We start from the raw sequence: 22,294 nt of genomic DNA, 5'->3' as shown, positions 1-22,294 counted from the left end.
CTAGAAATTCTTGAATCAGGATGCATTTACTTGACTAGTAAAATTGCTTATGATTTTCAGAAAATATTATTATCCAAATTTTGTTAGTTTTTGCTTAAAACAAGTAAAAATATCTGCCAATGAGGTCAGAAAAACTATTTTGTTTAGCCTTTGAATTAAGACGATTTTTTCTTAGCAGATCTTTTTACTTGTTTTAAGCAAAAACTAACAAAATTTGGATAATAATATTTTCTGTAATATTTTCTCATTCACTCATTAATGACTGCTTGCTGCTTTTGTTTTAGTTGAAAATATTAAGACTAACGATTCTTCGGGTCCAAACGGACTCGGAATATGAAAATAAAAGTATAGAGATTTTGGATGCATTATGAGGGTTGATATAAAAGTAGTTTTAGGCACTGGGGAGTTGATTATTAATGACTGAAGTTGATGAACGCGCACCCGAGCGAGCGGCAGGTGAGTCGATCTCTGCAGACTCGGATCGATTGAACCGAACCGAGTGATCTGAATCGCTCGAACAGCATGGCTTCAGTCACGTCCGGCTCCAGATCGCCCACATACAGCGAGCTGCTCACCTTCATCTTCATCTTCATCACAGACAGATATCAAATATCGATGCAGAACTCAGAGCGTCCGAGATTCACGCAGAAAAACGCTTGTAACGATCAACGAATCGGATTTAAAAGATTCGGTCAGATAATAAACATTCCGGTTATGATCATCATAAAGTTTAAATAGCAATATCACATCAAATCACTGCGTGCTGCACATATGACGGATTTATTTATCATAATATTATAATGTACTAGAAATAAACACAAAGATTTTAAAGCAAATGTTTTATTGAATCCTTTAAGATTGTGTTGATTTTCTTACAGAGTTTAATTTTGTGCTCCACTGAACAATAAATGTCCAAAATGAAATTTTAAGTGATCTATTTAATTAAGGACCGTTTTTAGTGTTTGAAGGATTTTATAAGCCCCATCTTAGTGTTATTAAAATATTTATATATATTTTTTAAATCACTTTTTTCCTTCAATGCAATTTTATGTTTACACACACACACTCTCTCTCTCTCTCTCTCACACACACACACACACACACACACACACAGACACACACACACACACACACACTCTCTCTCTCTCTCACACACACACACACACACTCGCCCTCTCACACACACGCACACACACACACACACACACACTCGCCCTCTCTCACACACACACACACACACACACACACACACACACGTTGGTTTATGTGGTTTATGGGGACTCTCCATAGGCGTAATGGTTTTTATACTGTACAAACTGTGTGTGCTATTGCCCTACACCAACCCTACACCTAAACTTAGCCCTCACAGGAGACTTTGTGCATTTTTAGATTTTCAAAAAAACACCATTTAGTATGTTTTTTAAGCCTTTTGAATTACGGGGACATAGGCAGTGTCCTCATAAACCACCTTCATATTGTAATACCTCTGTCATACCCATGTCATTATACACATTTGTGTCCTCATAAACCACATAAACATGCACACACACACACACACACACACACACACACACAGACTCACACACACACACACTCTCTCTCTCTCACACACACACACACTATAAGCCTCATCTTAGTCTTATTAGAAGATGCATTTTGACATTTTATGATTTTTTTGTTAAACCACGTTTTTGTTTTTATTTACTATTTTACAAAAGTGCAATTCTAAGTGAACTATTTTTCCATTTTATATAATTTATTTCATTATATACACTGCCATTCAAAAGTTTGGGATCAGTATGATTTTTAATGTTTTTAAGGGAGTCTCTTCTGCTCATCAAGGCTGTATTTATTCCATCAAAAATACAGAAACATAATGTAATATTGTGAAATCTTATTGCAATTTCTAATATTGGTTTCCTATTTTAATATACTTTAAACTGTAATGTATTTCTGTGATCAAAGCTGTATTTTCAGCATCATTACTGCAGTCTTCAGTGTCACATGATCTTCAGAAATCATTCTAATATACTGACTTCTATTTTGAACAAATGCTGTTCTTTTTAACTTTGAATTCATCAAAGAATCAAAGAAAGAAGTATCACATGTTCCAAAAAACAATATGAAGGGTTTCAACGCTGATAATAAATCAGTATATTATTATGATTTCTGAAGATCATGTGACACTGAAGACTGGAGTAATGATGCTGAAAATACAGCTGTGCATCACAGAAATACATTACAGTTTAAAGTATATTAAAATAGGAAACCAATATTAGAAATTGCAATAAGATTTCACAATATTACATTATGTTTCTGTATTTTTGATGGAATAAATACAGCCTTGATGAGCAGAAGAGACTCCCTTAAAAACATTAAAAATCATACTGATCCCAAACTTTTGAATGGCAGTGTGTATATAAATAAAGTTTAATTTGAAGTCAACTATTAATTTGAAGACTCATTTTTATTTTTCATTTTTCAAGTTTTTTACCTTTGGTTTAAATTGTATTAACTTATTTAACTAGTATTTTCCCTGCTCCTTGAGCGCAGAATAACAATGTTCTGACACGTTGTTTGGAATGTAAATATTTATTAACACTTTGCAGGATTCTTTCCCCCATTTCATTAGCAAAATATGACAAACATGAATATGTAACAGTAATAAATAAAGTGTAAGTCACTGAGGTGTGTTCTGGTAGTGTAGCAGCAGAACACAAACCACTGTCGGTCAGTCTGAGCGTATCCCAGCATCCTCTGCTCCTCTGATCTGATCAGTATCTGCTGTGTTCGTCTGTGGCCGTGACTATAACATCCATCCAGATCCTCATGGCTTCAGCGCTGTGAGCCACCAGGAAAAAGAGCCGCTCGTATGTTTTGACGCAGAAGGTGAGGCTCGGCCGCGGAGACTGAGGACAACACAACGAGAGACCAACAGTGTTCATCTGATACCTGATCTTAAAGAATCTGACAGTGACATGGTTACTGGTGATCTGGAGCTGGTTAGGGTTAGTTTTGTGTGTGTGGTTATGAACTCACTGTTGTAGCTGTTCGCAGATGGTCGTAATAAACCTCCTCGATGGCCTGGAAGTAAATCACGCCTTTGAGTTTCTTCTCATCGAGTTCTGAGGAAACAAGGATTTCAGTGAGAAAGCAGCAGATATTCATCAGATTCTGAGCACTAACAGGATCATACACTGAAAATCCTTTAGTGTGCTAATGCAGCGATTCACAAACTGCTTTTTCAGCTGAATTTCTTTTTTCCTGAAATTAGATTTTTTTCTATACAATATAAATATAAATATTTATGTCTTAAATGATTCACTGTTCAAACATTTAAACCCTCAAGCTTTTATTTTAGTGGAATATTGATGAAATGCTGGTTATAATGTGAATGTGTGATATTGCGTTGAGTGCATGCAGAGACGGAGCTCATGAAAGGAGACGCTCTGGAGTTTGTGCTCACCGGTGTAGTAGGCCAGTCTCTGGTGGTCCAGATCGAAGATGAACCACCTCCTCTTCCAGGTCTTCACTCGTCCTCCGCGTTTGGTCAGAAAGCCCCCGCACCTCCGCGGAGACAGATTGACCCCCATACAGCCCGTCACGTTATGACCCAGAGACTCCACGTGAGCCCGCAGGTCAAAGTTCACCGTCAGAGACAGCGGGATGCCCTGCTGAACCATAAAAACACATTTACATTACATTTAGTCATTCAGCAGCAGGGGTGTTGAAATTAATCGATGCATCCAATGTGGTCGTGGACGACTGAGCATCGATGCAGTAATAGACCATAACTGATTATAGACTACTGACATATTCACATACACGCTTGTCACGCGAGGATTAAATATGCACTCTCTATTTTAAAATCTGAGCTTGGTTATAACCCCGCATATGGCACGTGTGTGAGCTAGAGACAATCACAGCGGCTTCACTGCACAGAATATGCTCTGAGAGACACGTATTGCTTGCCAGTGCTTCCACTCGCTGTTATTTTAGATATAATTTAATTTCTGTCGTTTGGAATGCAGTATGTATTAGATGCATAAAACTCACGCCCTGAAAGTTGCGCTTTTCTAGGCTGATATGGCTAGGAACTATACTCTCGTTCCGGCGTAATAATCAACCCATTCACTGCAGAGCATCCATCGCTGAGACACTGATGCAGAGACACATTTCTACAAACCTGATGAAGCGGCCTGAGAGTGAGCACATTTTCATTTTTTGGTGAACTGTTTCTTTAAGTAGTCTCATAATCAGCAGAAGTACCTCCAGGTTTCTGTGTGTTGAGTTGATCTGCAGTCGCTCCTCATCATCGTGTGGCTCCGTCTGTATTTGATCAGATTCCTGCTCTTTCTGTCGGCGTTGTTCTGCCAGCAGCCGCTGTCTCTCCTCCTGTATCCAGACAGAGACGGCAAACCACCATCACGACTCTGATTCAGACAGAAAGCTTGGTTTTATTTAGAAATGTTCTCATTGGTGGAAAGAAATGTGCATTTGGAGGCCAAATTTAGTCTCAGTATTGACTTCTTGTTTCACTTTCACATCACTGTGTCCTAGCTTAGTGTCAAACAAGGGACTGAGTCTAAGAATACTGCTTATGATGCCCCTCATTTCAAACTCACTTTGGATGAAAGTGTCTGATAAACAAATAAATGTAAAGGTAAACAAAAGTGTTGTTTATTGAACTGCTGCATGAACTCAATCCGTCGATTGGTCTGAATATCAGTCATGTGATGATCAAACGCAACCCAATCACAGAAGATATCCAACAGCACAAACATGAATGTGATTTTGTGTAAATGAGCTTAGAAAAGCAAACACACACAGGTCTCTGGTGAGCTCTTTAACAAATGATGACTCATATGGCAAAAAAAAACTATTTCATACATATGCTGCAAACAGTTAAGCTGAATAAAATAAAGTTTTAAAATAGAAAATATATAAACAAAAATATATTTCAAAATGGGGAAAGAAAATACATTTCCAGTCTTATAGTAGCCTACATTTAGGCTAAATACAAAAGCAGTCATAAGTAGCACAGGTATATTTGTAGCCATAGCCAACAATACAATACAATACAATACAATACAATAGGATATCAGGAGGTGTGATAAATATCATTAAGGTTGATGTTGACTGGTGTTTTGCTGTATGGATAAGTTGCTCTAGTAAAGAGTTAATTATCCTTAATGTCTATGCACCTTATGAATGCCAACAAAATGAAGACGAATATTTAAATACACTTGCTTTTATTGGCTCTTTTATTAATGAAAATAATTGTGCAAATGTTTTTGTGGTTGGGGATTTGAATGCAGATCTTACTGACAATTCTTCTATGTTTGCTAAGCATATGCTGCATTTCTGTGTTGATGATCATTTTAAGTTATCAAGTAAGCTGTTATTACCTAAGGACAGTTATATAAGTGAAGCCTGGCATACAACTTCATGGCTTGATCATTGTATTAGTACACCTGAGGCTCATGATATTATAAAGTCAAACAGTTAAGCTTAAGTTATATGCTCAAGCAAATATGTTGATGAGAACATTTTATATGTGTTCAGATCAGGTAAAGATGAACCATTTTAGAGCATATTGTACTTTTTTTTTATACTGCTCCTTTGTGGGTTAAGTTTAAGAAAGAGAGCCTCTGTAAGCTTCAGGTTGTGTATAAATGACTGTATGAGGATCCTGCTGAAAAAACAAGATGGTGCAGTGCAAGTGATTTATTCTGTAAGGCAAGAGTGCAATCATTCCCTGTTTAATGAGAAATTTGATGTATAAATTTATTTGTCGGCTGGATAATTCACATAATAATATTATAATGTTGTTGACAAATCCTAGGCTTGCTGAAGTGCGATATCAGTCCTCTATGAAGAAGTATTGGCATAACTGTCTTTTTTAATGTGTAGTGTTTTGGTTTGTATTGTCTGTCTTTAGCTAATGGACCTCGAGTCTGGAAATAAAAAATAAATATAATATATAATAATACATTGTATGGGTCAAAATGATCCATTTTTTTATGCCAAAATTCATTAGGATATTAAGTAAAGATCATGTTCCATGAAGATATTTAGTAAATTTCCTACCATAAATATATTAAAACTTCATTTCTGATTAGTAATATGCATTGCTAAGAACTTCATTTGAACAACTTTAAAGGAGATTTTCTCAATATTTAGATTTTTTTGCTCCCTCAGATTCCAGATTTTCAAATATTGTCCTATCCTAACAAACCATACATCAATGGAAAGATTATTTATTCAGCTTCAGATGATGCATACATCTCAATTTCCAAAAATTTACCCTTATGACTGGTTTTGTGGTCCAGGGTCACACACAGATATTAAAAGAAAATATATTTATATTATATATATTTTTTTAATTATATTTTAAATGTATAAATTTATTTTGAAACATATTTTTAGCAATTTTTATTTCTTTATTTGTACAATTTGATTTAAAAATTAGATTTTTTTTTTGTTGCAGTATGCTGCCCGAGGGTCAATTCTTGATGTGTTTTGACAGCCGGGTCAGTGCTGTGTGCGTCAGTAACTCACTCTCTCCTTCAGCAGACGTTCCCGCTCCGCTTTGGCCTCTCGGAGTTTCTTCTCCATCTCCACTAAATCCAGGAGGCTCTGTGGGCTGTAGAGACCAGAGGTCACATGATCAGAAGACGTTCAGACAGAGCTCTCATTCAGATCAACACAATCATTCCTTACAGAAACACCTCACAATAAGCTTCCATTAGTTAACCTTAACTAACAACGAAACATACTTCGAAACATTTATTAATCATAGTTCATGTTTAATGTTGTAATGCATTATCAAAACCAAAAGATGTATCTGCTAATATTATTTAATGAGCTCACACAAACTAACATTGACAAAGATGAATAAATAATGTAACAAATGTATTGCTCATTGTTAATTAATTTTAGTTTTTAATGCATTAATAATGGGAACTAATTGTAAATTGTTACCAAAATAACAATCTTGTCATTATTTATTATTTACTCATATCATAGCAAACCCATATGCTGTTATTTACTGGAACAAAAAGAGTCAAATTAATTCAAATCATGATGTTAATATTTTAATATCTTCATGCCTTATAGTTGCATTTATCAGATTATAGCTGAACGATAATAGAGTTGATATTTTGTAATGATAAACACAATCAAGCAGTTGAGATTTGCAATATAGCATTGCTTTACCTGAGTATACTGTATGTATGCAGGTAAATTAGGATTTACTCAAATATGTAATTATATATACAGAGCTGTGTAATAATATAGTTACGTTCTGTGATGATATAAACGATCACAGCGAGATTTGCAATATAGTATATTTTGCTTTGAGTGTACTGTATGCGGATAAAGTTAGATCCAACTTCAAATATATCGCTGGGCGATAATATAGTATATATATTATAATAAAGATAATACAATATAGAGAAATTTAAGCCACTATAGTCTGAAAATCTTCTCTTCTGGGCAGGTGATGAAATGCTGTGCCAGGTTTAATGTTATTGATTCGTTTATTAATTAGTTTACACTAGTTTGAATATGAATGATTTAATTTGGGCCAGTGTTTTTTATTATTATCATAGATACACTATTATAGTTTTTATTAATATTTTAGTTTGTTTTTATTTGAATGTTCCATTTTATTTTAATTTCAGTTAAAGATTTAGTAATTTTTTGTATTTTTTTGAAAAACATGTCTACACAGTTTTTGAAAATTTGATTTCAGTGTTAGATTTAGTTATTTTAGTTTACTCTTTCCCCGTCAAACACAGAATTGTCCGTGTTTCCACTGTTATATGCTATGGGGGAGCTATTACGCATCTCCTGAATGAGTCTAGAGCAAAAATACAGACAAGAAAGACGCAGAAATGAGAGATCTCATATGTATGCATATGTATATGAAAAATAATGCGATCATCAACACCAGAGTTGGGTATAACACGTTACACTGTAACTGTAATCTAATTACTTTCCCTGGTAGCGCAGTAATGTAATGCGTTACAGTTTAAATTGATGTAATTTGATTACAGTTAGTAATATCAATAAAATTATGCTACTTAAGTTACAAATGCAGTGTTAAAAATATGAAGTAAAAATCATGTTTTGTGTGTCAGTATGCCCTTTAATAAGTCCTACAACATTTAGATGCAATGAAAGGTTGCCTATCATATTTCCAAATGTTGCACTTGATTTCATATATTTTAGTCTGGCCTAGTTTGGGAACAGTTCAACAAGTGAATGTGTACAAGTTTATGTCACAGTAACACTAATATAATCAAAAAGAAATGACTAGACTGCACCTCGCGTTGGTTTCATACGTATTATTTTATCAGAGAATAATTGTTTTCGACATGACGTACTTTATTTAATAATAGACACTTCAAGCTTTCTTTAGATATATTTCATTTTCGTTAATTTTAGTGACTCGTTTCAGGAAGATATTCACGGAGACTGAGAAAGCAGAAAGTGCACCCTATATGTTTTCTTTATTTTACAAAAAAAAAAAAGTTTTGTTGCTATTGCGAGTGAATACAAATAATACTTATGTAATTTTTCAGTCAATATCAAATTAACCCTTGGACTTCTGACCGGACAATTTTACATTTTGAATTTTTAAAAATCTCAGCTTCATCTGAATGATATGCAACTTGGTGACTTTTATGGCACTTGGAATGTGAACACAGAAAATTTGAGGGCATGATTCGAACAGGCTAAGTGGACGTAAAAACAATAGTCACGCTCACAGTCTTCAGTAAAAAATGACCAACCATAGTACCATAAATGGTAAATGAATGGAAATGGGAAAAAAATCTAAAATACTGAACATTTTTGTGTGCGCAATCTACAAATCCCCCACAATGCACACAGCAACGAAGGGATGAAACTCAAACATCTGACTCAAAACAAGTGCAAAATCAACACACACACTTGTGTACACACATACACACACACACCTATGAGCTATAAAGAAGTGGAGAGCAAGAAAGGGGTTACACTCTAAAACATCAAGAGTGTAAAACAGATACATTCACACTCACACACACACACACACACACACACAGGTTTCCATTTTTTGTGGGGACATCCCATAGGCGTAATGGTTTTTATACTGTACAAACTGTGTGTGCTATTGCCCTACACCTAAACTTAGCTCTCGCAGGAGACTTTCTGCTATTTCAGATTTTCAATACACTCCATTCTGTTTGATTTATTACCAAACTTTACTGGTATTACTATACTTGTGGGGACATGTGGTCATACACACATACACACACCTGTACAGGTGATAGAGTGCTCACCTGGGAGCGCGGGAGGTGCTGGTGCTGTTGCTGTGTGTGTGTGAGTCATTCCCGTCGCTCTGCACTAATCTCAGTCCAGTACAGTGTCCATTACTCAGTCTGTGTTTGTGAGGAAGGAGAGGCGACGAAGCCTCCGAGGTTTGTCTGTCCGGAGTCATTCGCACCAACACTGACAGCAAAACAACATTCACAGTCCATCACTTATCAGACGCTTCGCTAATAAACATCTTAAAGGGACAGTTCACACAAATATGGAAATTCTTTATGTTGTTCCAAACCTCTATGACTTTTAATCTTATGCTGAACATAAAGGAATGTAATAACCGTTGCTGGTCCCATTGACGTCCATTACAGTTTTTGACCATACAATAGAAGTCAATGGGGACCGAAATGGTTTGGTTACCAACATTCTTCAAAATATCTCCTTTTGTGTTCCACTGAAGAAAAGAACTCAAACCGATTTGGAAAGATATGAGAATGAGTAAACGATACAGAATTCTAATTTTTGGGTGAACTATCCCTTTAAAAATTGTATATCAAATTTTTTATAAATAATAATGAAAAAAAATCTATTTTAGGGGGAAAAATCTGAATAAATAAAATCACATTTAAAAAAATCATTCTATGGCAATAATGAGAATTACAATTAAAAAATAAGGTGAACTATTAAAAAAAAAAAAAACACTTCATTGCATTAATTTAAGATGAATCCATTAAGAACTAAATGATAAAATTCTAAAAATAGGTTGTTTTCTTCAGTCAATATATTTTTTCTTTTGATTTAGTTCTGAAATGTGGCGTGAACATGTTTTCTTGAGATTTAAATTTGTATACAAAGCTATTTTGAAAAGAAGAAACAAAAGCAAGTTATTAAATAGAAGTAACAATATTAGCAGGATGTGTGATAAATTGAAATAACATTCAATCACAATCTCATTTGACGTCTTATTGACCTGCTGTTTGTTCTACAAATTTGTTTTACTATTTGTATAACACATTGGCGTATGCAACACACACACACACACGCACACACACGCACACACACACACACACACACACGCACACACACGCACACACACACACACACACACACACACGCACACACACACACACACACACACACACACACACAGTTTACTTTGGCAACTGCAGCATTTCAATAGAAATTCTCTGTAACATCTTCCCATCCTCCTCCCATCATCAAGTGAAATAAAATAAAAGTCACGTCCCATAATTCAATCATTTCCTCATAAGATTCTTACTGACTCTTTTGTTGCTCAACGAATGTGTTTAATGACTCATAATGAAGCACACCTTCACACAGGGTTATTATCGTTATCGAAAACCAAAACCATACAAATACATTTGTGTTATTTGAAATAAAAAAGTAGAAACTGAACCGTGATACAAACCGAATCAATAAGTAATTTGAAATATATATATATATATATATATATTTATATATATATAAACCTTAACTGAAATCAAATAAAGCTAGTGCTGTCAAACGATTAATCACAATTTTGTTTACATAGTATATGTGTGTACTGTGTATATTTATTATGTATATATAAAGACACACACAGAGTATATATTTTGAAAATATTTACATGTATATATTTATATTCATACAATTTATATTATATATAAATATATTTAATATATAAACATAACATATTTTTCTTAAATATAAGCATGCATGTGTTTGTATTTCTATATACATAATTAATATACACAGTACACATACATATATTATGTAAGCAAACACTTTTATTTTGGATTAATCGCAATTTTATAGCACTAAATAAAACATAAAAAAACCTTAAACATATTTTATTTCATTAAAATAAATAAACATAAAATGAAAAAAAATAAAATAATTTAAATTAAAAAGATGCATAATAAAAATGACTAACTAAAAAGAAAACGAAAATAAAAATCTAAAAATAAAAACGATAACATTATCTCAGTGAAACTGTTTGTCCTACAGATTGTCTTTGATTGATTTCCTGGTGAGATAAATGACTGTGAAGAGTATAAGAGATGAATAAAAGAGCAGCTTTTCCAGAGTGTTCCAGAAACACAGACACACCTGGATCCAGAGCAAAACTTTGACCAATCACAGCTAATGAGCCACGTTTGGCTGTTGCTTGTTTTGCATGTCTTGCACAATTGTGCTGCTGTTTGACCTACTTACAGTCTGTTAAAGAGCTGATCAAATGTAAAAACTGTATCGCTTTGGTTAAAAGCGTCTGCTAAATGCATAAATGTAAAGTGAATTTCATCAGGTGTTTGTGTGAGCGCTCAGTGGTTTGCTCACCTTGCACAGAGAGCGGTCGGTCTGTGTTCTTCCTGTGAGCGCTGCGTCTGCGAGGCAAACCGGACGAGTCCTTCAGTGATTCCTACATGATATTAAACACAGTCAGTGCGCTCAAACTCATCAATCACTGCAGTCAAACCCATGCACGCTCACACTGTACCTGTGCTGCTTTGTGAATGGTCAGAGGGCTGAGTGACATCACACAGGGGGAGGAGCCGGTGATGTTGGACCAATCAGTGAGCGGCTTCTTCTCTTTCAAAATCTATCAAATGTCCTTAATGTTTAGTGAGTGAGAGACACGTCCTGAGCAATGATATTAGCTAAATAAACAGCTAAATATACTGCAATATTAAAAACTACTTTGATAATACATAACCATATAAATCATAATAATAATAACATAAACATAAATCATCACAATAAACCTCTAAACTACATTTATACAAGGAGGCTTTGTTCTAAAAGCTAGTGCACTGCCATGCTGTCTACATAGGCATCAAGTGAACGGTTGCTGTTGTAAATATGATGAGGATAAAAATACATAACACATACAAATACTGGGTAAAAATCATTCAAAACAAAACAAGAAGAAATGATTACAAAACCTAAAAAAGACTTAATAAGAGTGGCGGAAACACAACTAAATTACAATGGGAAATAAAATAAAAACTAATGCAAAATATTAATAAATACTAACAGAGTATGGTAAGTAGGAGTTGTATCATTAACCAACACTAAAAATATTTATGTCAATTTAAATAAATTAACAGAAATAAAATAGAATATAAAAAACTTATTTTATTTTAATTAGTTAGGCAAGTTTCTAATTTCTGTTTAGTTTATGTTAAAAAAATAGAATAAAAAAACTAAATAGACACTAATAAAAACAACTAAAACACACAAAGAAATGACTTTAAAATTAAAATTGAAAAACAATAAAAACTAAAACTAATGCAAAATATTAATAAGGTGATACTTTTTAAATATTAGTCCAGTAACAGTACAGAAATTATACTTAACACTTTGCTGTTGTTAACTAAAAGTAAAAATACTAAAATACATTTATATTAATTGAAATAAATGGAATATTAACAAAAACAATTAAATAAAACCAAATAATAAAAATTTTACTTATTTTATTACAGCAAAATTTCTAATTTTTGTTTAGTAAATAAAAAAAAGATTATTTAGTAAATAAAAAATTAAACAGACACTAATAAATATGACAAAAAATTGTTAAATAAATAACTGTTAAATGACTATTAAACCTTGTATAAAATTCAAATAGAAAAGACAAAAATAAAAAAACTAATGCAAAATATTAAGAGTAATGATATTAAAATAACACTGAACACTGCCCTGAAGTAGACACATGATTTGAGGAATCATTCAAGCACACACACACACACACTCAATGTTTAGTGTGCACTAGTACTAGTGCTCCCTGACTGAACAGCACTAATAAGTGTAGTTGAGCAGTTCTGACGGGGTTAAACGTCCCTCCTCTCTCTGACTCACACACACACACACGAGCGCCTGCGAGAAACACACACTCTTTATCTGCTACAGACTGACATACAGACACTAAATCAGCCCTGATTCAGTTAAACACCGTTAGCAGCTGCTCTCTTCAGTGAAATCCCTGCGTCTGTCCAGAAACAGAAGCTCTCACCGCTCGAGTGTAGAGTTTCCCGTCCTTCCTCTGCTCCGCCGCTTCTCTGGGAATCAGTCTCTCTCCTTCTCTTCCTCATTTCATCACTAATTCTTTCCTCCACCTACTTGTTCCTGCACTCGAGTGCAACTCTAATCACTGTCACAGAACGCTGATAAAGACCTCCAGCACTAAAGCTGGGGATACTGCAACACTGGCAATGCTTTAAAAACACAACTCAATATATAACACGTCCAGAATGGAAAAGAACACAATCTACTCCACTTTACAGCAACACTGCAGTTCTGCAGATTATTATTAGTGCTGTCAAATGATTAATCGTGACTAATCGCATCCAAAATAAAAGTTTTTGTTTACATAATATATGTGTGTGTGTAATTATGTATATATTAATACACACACATATAGTATATATTTTGAAAATATTTACATGTATATACATTTATGTATTTATATTATATATAAACATATTTAATATATAAACAATCTTAAATGTATGTAAACTGTATGTGTTTGTATTTATATATACATAATAAATATACACAGTACACACACATATATTATGTAAACAAAAACTTTTATTTTGGATGCGATTAATCGTTTGACAGCACTAATTATTATTTATTTAGCCAATATTTTTCATTATTTTGTTATATATTTGAGTATTTTTAGTTTTTTAAAATTTTAAAGTTCTGGCCCTTCAACTTGAATTAAATGAAAATTATAACTAACTGAAATAAAATAAGTTTAAGTTATTATATTCTATTAAATTTCTGTTTCATTTCAATTTACATAAATGTTGTTTAGTATTTTTAGCTTTAGTTAACAATAATAACACTGGTTTAGGAGAAGTGTGACTTTATTATCATTACTATACTATCTTAGTATTTATTAATAATTTTTATTTTTGTATTTCTATTTTAATTTTTAGTTAAAGTTTTAGTAAATTTGTTGTGTTTTAGTCATTTTTATTGCTTATTTCTGTTTTAGTTTTAGTAATTTTAGTAATTCAACTTAAACTAAATAAAATTGGAAATTTTACATAACTAAAATAATGTTTAAGTTTTGTATTATTCTATTAAATTTCTGTTTCATTTCAATTTACATAAATGTTGTTTAGAATTTTTAGCTTTAGTTAACGATAATAACACTGGTTTAGGAGAAGTGTGATTTTATTATCATTACTAAGTATTTATTAATTATTTTTATTTTTGTATTTCTATTTTTATTTTTAGTTAAAGTTTTAGTAATTTTGTTGTGTGTTTTAGTCAATTTTAGTTGTAGTAATTTTAGTACTTCAACTTAAACTAAATAAAAATTGGAAAATTTACATTACTAAAATAATGTTTAGGTTTTGTAATATTCTGTTTATTTCTGTTTACATTCAATTTATTAAAATGAATGCAAATGTTTAGTATTTTTAGTTTTAGTTACGATAACGACACTGGCTCAGGACAGTGTTATTTTAGTATCATACGATCTTAGTATTTACTAATATTTTGCATTAGTTTTCATTTTAGTATATTTTTTCTATTGTAATTTTAGTTCAAGTTTTAGTAAATTTGTTTGTCTTAGTACTTATTATTTTGCATTAGTTCTCATTTTTGTATAATTTTAATTTTAGTTCAAGTTTTAGCCATTTTGTTGTGTGCTGTTTTTGTTGTCAGTTCAATATTTATTTTGTAATGTTAGAACTTGAAACTAAATAAAAATGAGAAACTTTGTCTTTGCAACTAACTGATTTTTTAATATTCTATGATGTTATATCTGTAAATGTAAGTTTTTTGTATGTTTAGTTCTGTTTAACAATAACTGCACTGGTTGAGGTGTTCAGACGCACCATAAAACAGGTGAATAAATCCCACAGACACACATTGAAAGAGGAACACAAGCCACATCTACAGAAGATCATGGACTGTTTGACTGTGAAGATCTAACAGAAGCAGCGTGAAGACGTCTTACCCTCTGAGACTTGTGCAGCAGATCCTTCCTCTCCTGTCTGAGGGAACTCAACGCTTTATCCTTTTCTTTTTCCATTTCCTTCAGCTGCTTCTCAAGTTGCTGAGCTCGTTCCTGCAAGACAGCCACAAAATCGGTCAGAGGTTTTGCGCGTGAACAGAACCCACACATTCAGCGGTGATCTTCGGTCTGGCACTGATGGTATAATGCGCTCAGAGAGACTCAGGGTCAGAGATCTGTCATCCGGAGCAGCTGAGTCAATGAGACTAAACTACATCACATTACACTCAATCTACACTACACACTGCACACTGCACGCTACATACTATACACTGCACACAACATACTGCACACAACATACTGCACACTGCATACTACACACTGCATACTGCCCACTGTACACTGCATGCTACATACTGCACACTGCATACTACACACTGCATACTGCCCACTGTACACTGCATGCTACATACTGCACACTGCATACTACACACTACATACTGCATACTACACACTGTACACTGCATGCTACATACTGAACACTACACACTGCATACTACACACTGCACACTACACACGGCTGATGCGAATGTGACTTGGACAACCTGCTGCTGGTTTATTTCCCCCAAAATCTGAGAACATTTTTAATTAATAAATAAAATTATTATTAACAAATTAAATTTTATGTAATTTGTTTTTAAAGAAATTAATACTGTTAATTAAGAAAGGATGTGTTAAATTGATCAAAAGTGATAGAAATCTTTTGTAACAATATGAAGTCTTTACTATTTCAAATAAATGCAGTTCTTTTGAACTTTCTATTTATCTGTGAATCTTGAAAAATAAAATATATCACAGTTTCCACAAAAATATTGTGCAGCACAACTGTGTTCAACATTAATAATAATCAGAAATGTTTGTTGAGCAGTAAATCAGTATATTATTATGATTTCTGAAGATCACGTGACACTGAAGACTGGAGAAATGATGCTGAAAATACAGCTGCAGATCACAGAAATACATTACAGTTTAACACATATTCACACAGAAAACAGCTGTTTTATATTATAATAATATTTCACTATTTGTACTATATTTTTGATCAATGCAGCCTTGGTGAGCAGAAGAGATGTATACACACACAAATAAAATAAATATATATAAACAAGCAGAAATATATTATATTGTTCAGAAATATTAATATATTTCTGCTTGTTTATATATATATTTTATTTTATTTATGTGTGTGTGTGTATGTGTGTTTTATTTATAATTATGTTGCATATTATTAAAATATTATATATATGTATATGCACACAAACAATATTTATTATGTATAATATTACAATATTAAATGTAATATCTATATATAAAATAAATATGTGACCCTGGCTGTGAAAACCCAGCTAAAGTCAGTTTTTGTGATTTACTGTGTTCTACAAATAAACATCTTTATCCTTACATTCTGTAAAACAATTTAACCTTGATATATTTAATATTGACTGAGTAAGGCCATGACAAAGATTGAAATCATAGTGAAATTAATGGTTGAAATCAAACTTTGATGCTTGTTTTCTCATAATTATATTTTGAGACTTTAGCCTGGATTTCACAGAGAGGGTCACACACTGTATAACATTATTAGCACTATTTGTGTCCCTGCAGCATAAAAGCAGTCATCAGTAGCACAGGTATATCTGTAGCAATAGCCATAAATACATTGTATGGATCAAAATTATACATTTCTCTTTTATACCAAAAATCATTAGGATATTAAGATCATGTTCCATGAAGATATTTAGTAAATTTCCTACAGTAAATATATCAAAACTTCATTTTTGTTTAGTAATATGCATTGCTAAGAACTTCATTTGAACAACTTTAAAGGTGATTTTCTCAATATGTTGATTTTTTTGCACCCTCAGATTCCAGATTTTCAAATATTGTCCGATCATAACAAACCATACATCAATGGAAAGATGATTCATTCATCTTCAGATGATGTATAAATCTCAGTTTCAAAAAACTAACACCAGGGTCACATATGTGTGTCCCTGTATAAACATTTATGCTCTATCAATATTATACATAATTTAAATAACAAATACTATTTTAATCATATTATTAATATGTATATGCACTTTTGTGCATAGATTATTTTTAGTTGGATTAAAGCAGTTTATAGGAGCTCCATGTAACCCGACTCACTCTCATTCAGTCGCTCTCTCTGTTTTGTGGCCCCTGATGTAATTAGCTCGTTTACTGCATCATGTGACTGTGTTTGGTGTGTCAGCACGAGCAATACGTCAGTGCTGCATAACATACTGATGACATAACAGCCAATGAGAGGCCAGTGAGAGGGTCATTACAGCCAATGAGAGTGACCCATTTGAAAACAATGATTTGTAACGAAGCCTCACTAAATTCCATTTAGTAGAAAGTCAGAAGTTTCTGCAACAAACTGACACTTGAAGTCAGACTTATTTCACAACTGTGATTTGGACAGATGTGTGTATATAAAGTAGAGTGATGTGCTCATTTACTAATAAACAGAGTTATAAGCAAATAAAGTGAAGTGCATTTAATAAATCCTACTAGACAGGAGTGTAAAGCACGTAAATGATCCTGATGAGCCGTCTGTAGTTAAACTGGACTGTTTTTCCTCTCACCTGAGAAGCATTGCGTGTGTGCTGTACTCTGGTTATCTCTCGTTCGATGATCGTTTCACTTTCTCCATCCTCTCCTTCTTGCTCGTCTTCCACTCCGCTCTCCAGCTCCAGAATGTGGAACTCCATGTCTTCAAACGCCCGCACTGTGACCTCCAGCGCATCCTTCTCCTGGAAACCAAACAGATTTGTATGTAAAAAAATAGCTGTGAATACCTGCTAAACTGTAATTGATCTGCGATCAAAGCTGAATCAAAGCAGCATCATTACTGCAGTCTTCAGTGTCACATGATCCTTCAGAAATCATTATAATATGCTGATTTGCTGCTCAACAAACATTTCTGATTATTATTATTATTATTATCAATATTTAAAACAGTTAGGTAATTTTTTTTCAGAATTCTTTGATGAATAGAAAGATCCAAAGATCAGCATTTATATGAAATGAAAAACTTTTGTAACATTTTACGCTACTATACCATTCAAAACTTGGAGTCAGTATAATTTTTATTTTATTTTTTTAGGAAATAAATTATATAAATTAATACTTTTATTTAGCAAGAATGCTTTAAATTGATCAAAATTGATGATAAAGACATTTATAATGTTACAAAAGATTTATATTTCAGATAAATGCTGTTCTTCTGAACTTTCTATTCATCGAAAAAACCTGAACAAATTCTACTCAGCTGTTTTCAATATAATAATAATAATAAATGTTTTTTGTGCAGCAAATCAGTATATTAGAGTGATTTCGGAAGATCATGTGATTGAAGTAATGATGCTAAAAAATTCAGCTTTGATCACAGGAATAAATTACATTTTAAAATATATTCAAATAGAAAGAAGTTATTTTAAATAGTAAAAATATTTCACGATATTACTGCTTTTGCTGTGCTTTGGATCAAATAAACACAGGCTTGGTGAGCAGAAGAGACGTCTTTAAAAAACACTAAAAATCTTACTGTAGGGATCGTTTATTTTATCGATAACGATACGGCTTATCGATACTATTTGGTGCAAAAAGCTGATGTGAAAACTTGAAAGTTTCAAGTTATTTTATTACTGCTGAACTTTAGCAAATGTATTAAAGTTCTTCAGTCAAGAGCAGGGAGTGATTTTTCTCTTTGTGTTTTGTTTTATTAATATTAAAGGAATAGATCGCCCATAAATGAAAACTGTGTCATCATTTACTCACTCTCAAGTTGTTTAAAACTTGAATGAGTTTCTTTCTTCTGTTGAACATAAAGGTTATTTTGAAGAATGTGGGCAACCAAACAGTTGCTAAGCAACACCAGTTGCGGAGTATACGGAGATAAACCAATGCGAGTATCAATAACAGTATCGTTTGTCCTGAAGCTTATCGGTAGTCCGGTATTGACCCAAATAAATACCGGTTCTTGGTACCCATCCCTACTCATCTGTCATTGGTCGATATGACAGGCCACTCAATGTTTCATGAAACTCATTAAACTCTGAGCAGCAGCGTTTGAGTTCACCTGTTGCAGCCGAAGCAGCAGCTGCTCTCGCTGGTCTTCCGGCTGCGAGGGAATCTGTTTCTCCATCTCCTCACACCTCCTCTTCACCTCCTCCACCTTCAGACGCTGCTCCTCCAGCTGAACTCGCTCCTGAAGCACAGCACGTCTTCAGCTCAAACACTAATCATGCATCATAAGGGTTAGGGCTGTCAAAAAAAATTGAATTTCGAACATTCATCGAATTTAAAATAAAACGCATATTTATCGCATTTTCTAGAGGGACATCTATCAGCATCGCACTCGCGTCTCACACAAGAGAGCCGCAGGTAAAATTAATGCAAGTTCAACTTTTAAAAAAACCTGTCTCGAGACTTTATGGCAGTTTTTCTGCATCCCACTGCATCTCATGTTTTTAGATGCAAAAGTACTCTGGGATTGTTTTTCGGTCCTTTGTGTTAAACTTGTGTTATACATACATACACAACGCTGTTTTGTTTCTAATAGTTTAAGCAACTTAATTAATTATATGTGTCCCTGCAGCACAAAAGCAGTCTTAAGTCACTGGGGTATATTCGTAGCAATAGCCAAAAACACATTGTATGGCTCAAAATTATCGACTTTTCTTTTATGCCAAAAATCATTAGGATATTAAGTAAATATCATGTTCCATGAAGATATTTTGTAAATTTCCTACCGTAAATATATGAAAACTTCATTTTTGATTAGTAATATGCATTGCTAAGAACTTCATTTGAACAACTTTAAAGGAGATTTTCTCAATATTTAGATTTTTTTGCTCCCTCAGATTCCAGATTTTCTAATAGTTGTATCTCAGACAAATATTGTCCGATCATAACAAACCATACATCAATGGAAAGATTATTTATTCATCTTTCAGGTGATGCATAAATCTCAATTTCAAAAAATTGACACTTATGACCGGTTTTGTGGTTCAGAGTAACATATATGGTTTATAAACATTATTTTAAACATTATGCACTTTTTTTTCAAAGATAGTCGTGTTAATTTATTGCTTTGAAGAAATGTGCATTAGTAATATTTTGCTCTATGCGCCCTCTTGTGGCCTCAGGAGAGAAGCCAAAAGCTTTTTTGTACCCCTAACTGAAATTATGTCTTGAATATTGATAATATTTAAGTACAAAAATCGAATTTGGTTTTTCAGCCATTTTGACAGCCCTAATAAGGGTGAAGAGATCAGATGCAGACCTTCTGTCTGCTGGCCAAGTGCTGGCTCTTCCGCTGCCTGTTCTTCTCCTGCAGCACCTGCAGCTGCTCTGTGTGTCTGCGCAGACGCTCCTGTTCGGCCTGCAGTTCCCCTCGCAGCAGAGCCACCTCCAGCTGCAGCTACACCAGAAAACACCTTTAGATTCCATCATACAGTTGCATACATTTTACATACACCTTGCAGAATCTGCACAATGTTAATTATTTTACTAAAATAAAAGGGATAATACAAAATGCATGTTATTGTTTATACAGTTGCACACCAGAAAACACGCACAGCTCAATTTATCTTTTTCATTTTACAAAAAACATGTAGATGTTTTCAGATCATCAGTTTTTTTTTCTGCAATGTGAGTGCAAATGGCTGCCAGATTGTGTGTCCTTTCACGAGAGAAACTCTGTTTGGAGCATTTAAACACATCTGGCAACCCAAGCATGAAAACTCTAGGATCTAGGATTTTTCTCCTCTTTTTTTATTGAAAAAAATCTAAAGATATTTTGGATATACTCCACCAGTCAAAAGTTTTTGAACAGTAAGATGTTTAGTGTTTTTTAAAGACGTCTCTTCTGCTCACCAAGCCTGCATTTATTTGATCCAAAGCACAGCAAAAACAGTACAATTTTGAAATATTTTTACGATTTAAAATAACTGTTTTCTATTTGAATGTATTATAAAATATAATTTATTCCTGTGATTTCAAAGCTGAATTTTTAGCATCATTACTCCAGTCACATGATCCTTCAGAAATCATTCTTATATTCTGATTTGCTGCTCACACAAAAAATCTTATTATTATTATGTTAAAAACAGCTGAGTAGATTTTTTTCAGGTTTCTTTGATGAATAGAAAGTTCAGAAGAACAGCATTTATCTGAAATAGAAATCTTTTGTAACATTATAAATGTCTTGATCATCACTTTTGATCAATTTTAAAGCATCATTGCTAAATAAAAGTATTAATTTCTATAATTTCCCCCCCCAAAAAAATAAAATAAATTATACTGACTCCAAGCTTTTGAGTGGTCTAGTGTATAATGTTACAAAAGCTTTTTATTTTAGATAAATGCTGATCTTTGGATCTTTCCATTCATCAAAGAATCCTGAAAAAACTGTACTTAACTGTTTTTAACGTTGATAATAATCAGAAATGTTTCTTGAGCAGCAAATCAGTATATTAGAATGATGTCTGAAGGATCTCACACACACATGCATCTATATATTTAAGACAAATATGTTATGTTTTTATATTAAATATATTTATATATAATATAAATTATATGAATATAAATATAGACATGTAAATATTTATATATGCATAATAAATACACAGTACACACACATATATATGTTTTGGATGCGATTAATCGTTGCCCAGCACCAATGATAATATAGTCACAGTTAGCGTTTAATGATGTCGGCAGTGTCTCGCCTTCGTCTCATCCAAGTCATATTTTTCATTAAGGAAACTCACCTCAATCTTCAGCTCCTCCCTCTGCTGTTCGAGCTCCGTGATTCGCTGTTGCACCATCGACGGTGATGTCAGCGAGGATCTGCCTCCCTGTTTCACTCGATACTGGTTAAGCACAGAGCGAGAGATGAGTGCGGCTGATTCGCTGGACTGGTTA

General features: G+C 33.3%; 2 protein-coding genes across 2 annotated transcripts in view; both read right to left on the bottom strand.

The window, feature by feature from the left end:
- Window positions 1-2,579: 2,579 nt before the first annotated feature.
- The window catches only part of LOC306887719 (pleckstrin homology-like domain family B member 3), a 26,386-nt gene continuing 6,671 nt past the window's right edge, over window positions 2,580-22,294 (bottom strand). The window contains exons 4-16 of the mRNA XM_079445700.1: window positions 22,141-22,242; window positions 20,652-20,789; window positions 19,446-19,574; window positions 17,950-18,117; window positions 15,284-15,394; window positions 11,810-11,911; window positions 11,650-11,731; window positions 9,330-9,498; window positions 6,562-6,646; window positions 4,270-4,395; window positions 3,467-3,674; window positions 3,040-3,125; window positions 2,580-2,909 (exon numbers count right to left, since the gene is read on the bottom strand). Of these exons, the coding sequence (XP_079301826.1) occupies window positions 2,775-2,909; window positions 3,040-3,125; window positions 3,467-3,674; window positions 4,270-4,395; window positions 6,562-6,646; window positions 9,330-9,498; window positions 11,650-11,731; window positions 11,810-11,911; window positions 15,284-15,394; window positions 17,950-18,117; window positions 19,446-19,574; window positions 20,652-20,789; window positions 22,141-22,242 (1,641 nt within the window). The 3' untranslated portion in view covers window positions 2,580-2,774. The remainder of the gene's footprint in view (window positions 2,910-3,039; window positions 3,126-3,466; window positions 3,675-4,269; window positions 4,396-6,561; window positions 6,647-9,329; window positions 9,499-11,649; window positions 11,732-11,809; window positions 11,912-15,283; window positions 15,395-17,949; window positions 18,118-19,445; window positions 19,575-20,651; window positions 20,790-22,140; window positions 22,243-22,294) is intronic.
- LOC306887734 (persulfide dioxygenase ETHE1, mitochondrial-like) overlaps window positions 16,200-22,294 on the bottom strand; it is a 25,501-nt gene continuing 19,406 nt past the window's right edge. Inside the window, exon 8 of the transcript XR_013785694.1 lies at window positions 16,200-16,335. The gene's annotated coding sequence lies outside the window, so the exon portion shown is untranslated. The remainder of the gene's footprint in view (window positions 16,336-22,294) is intronic.

This window comes from Barbus barbus, assembly GCF_936440315.1.
Source record: "Barbus barbus genome assembly, chromosome: 21".
Taxonomy (NCBI): domain Eukaryota; kingdom Metazoa; phylum Chordata; class Actinopteri; order Cypriniformes; family Cyprinidae; genus Barbus; species Barbus barbus.
Note: the sequence above shows the minus strand (reverse complement) of the source record. Positions and strands in the feature narration are given on the sequence as shown.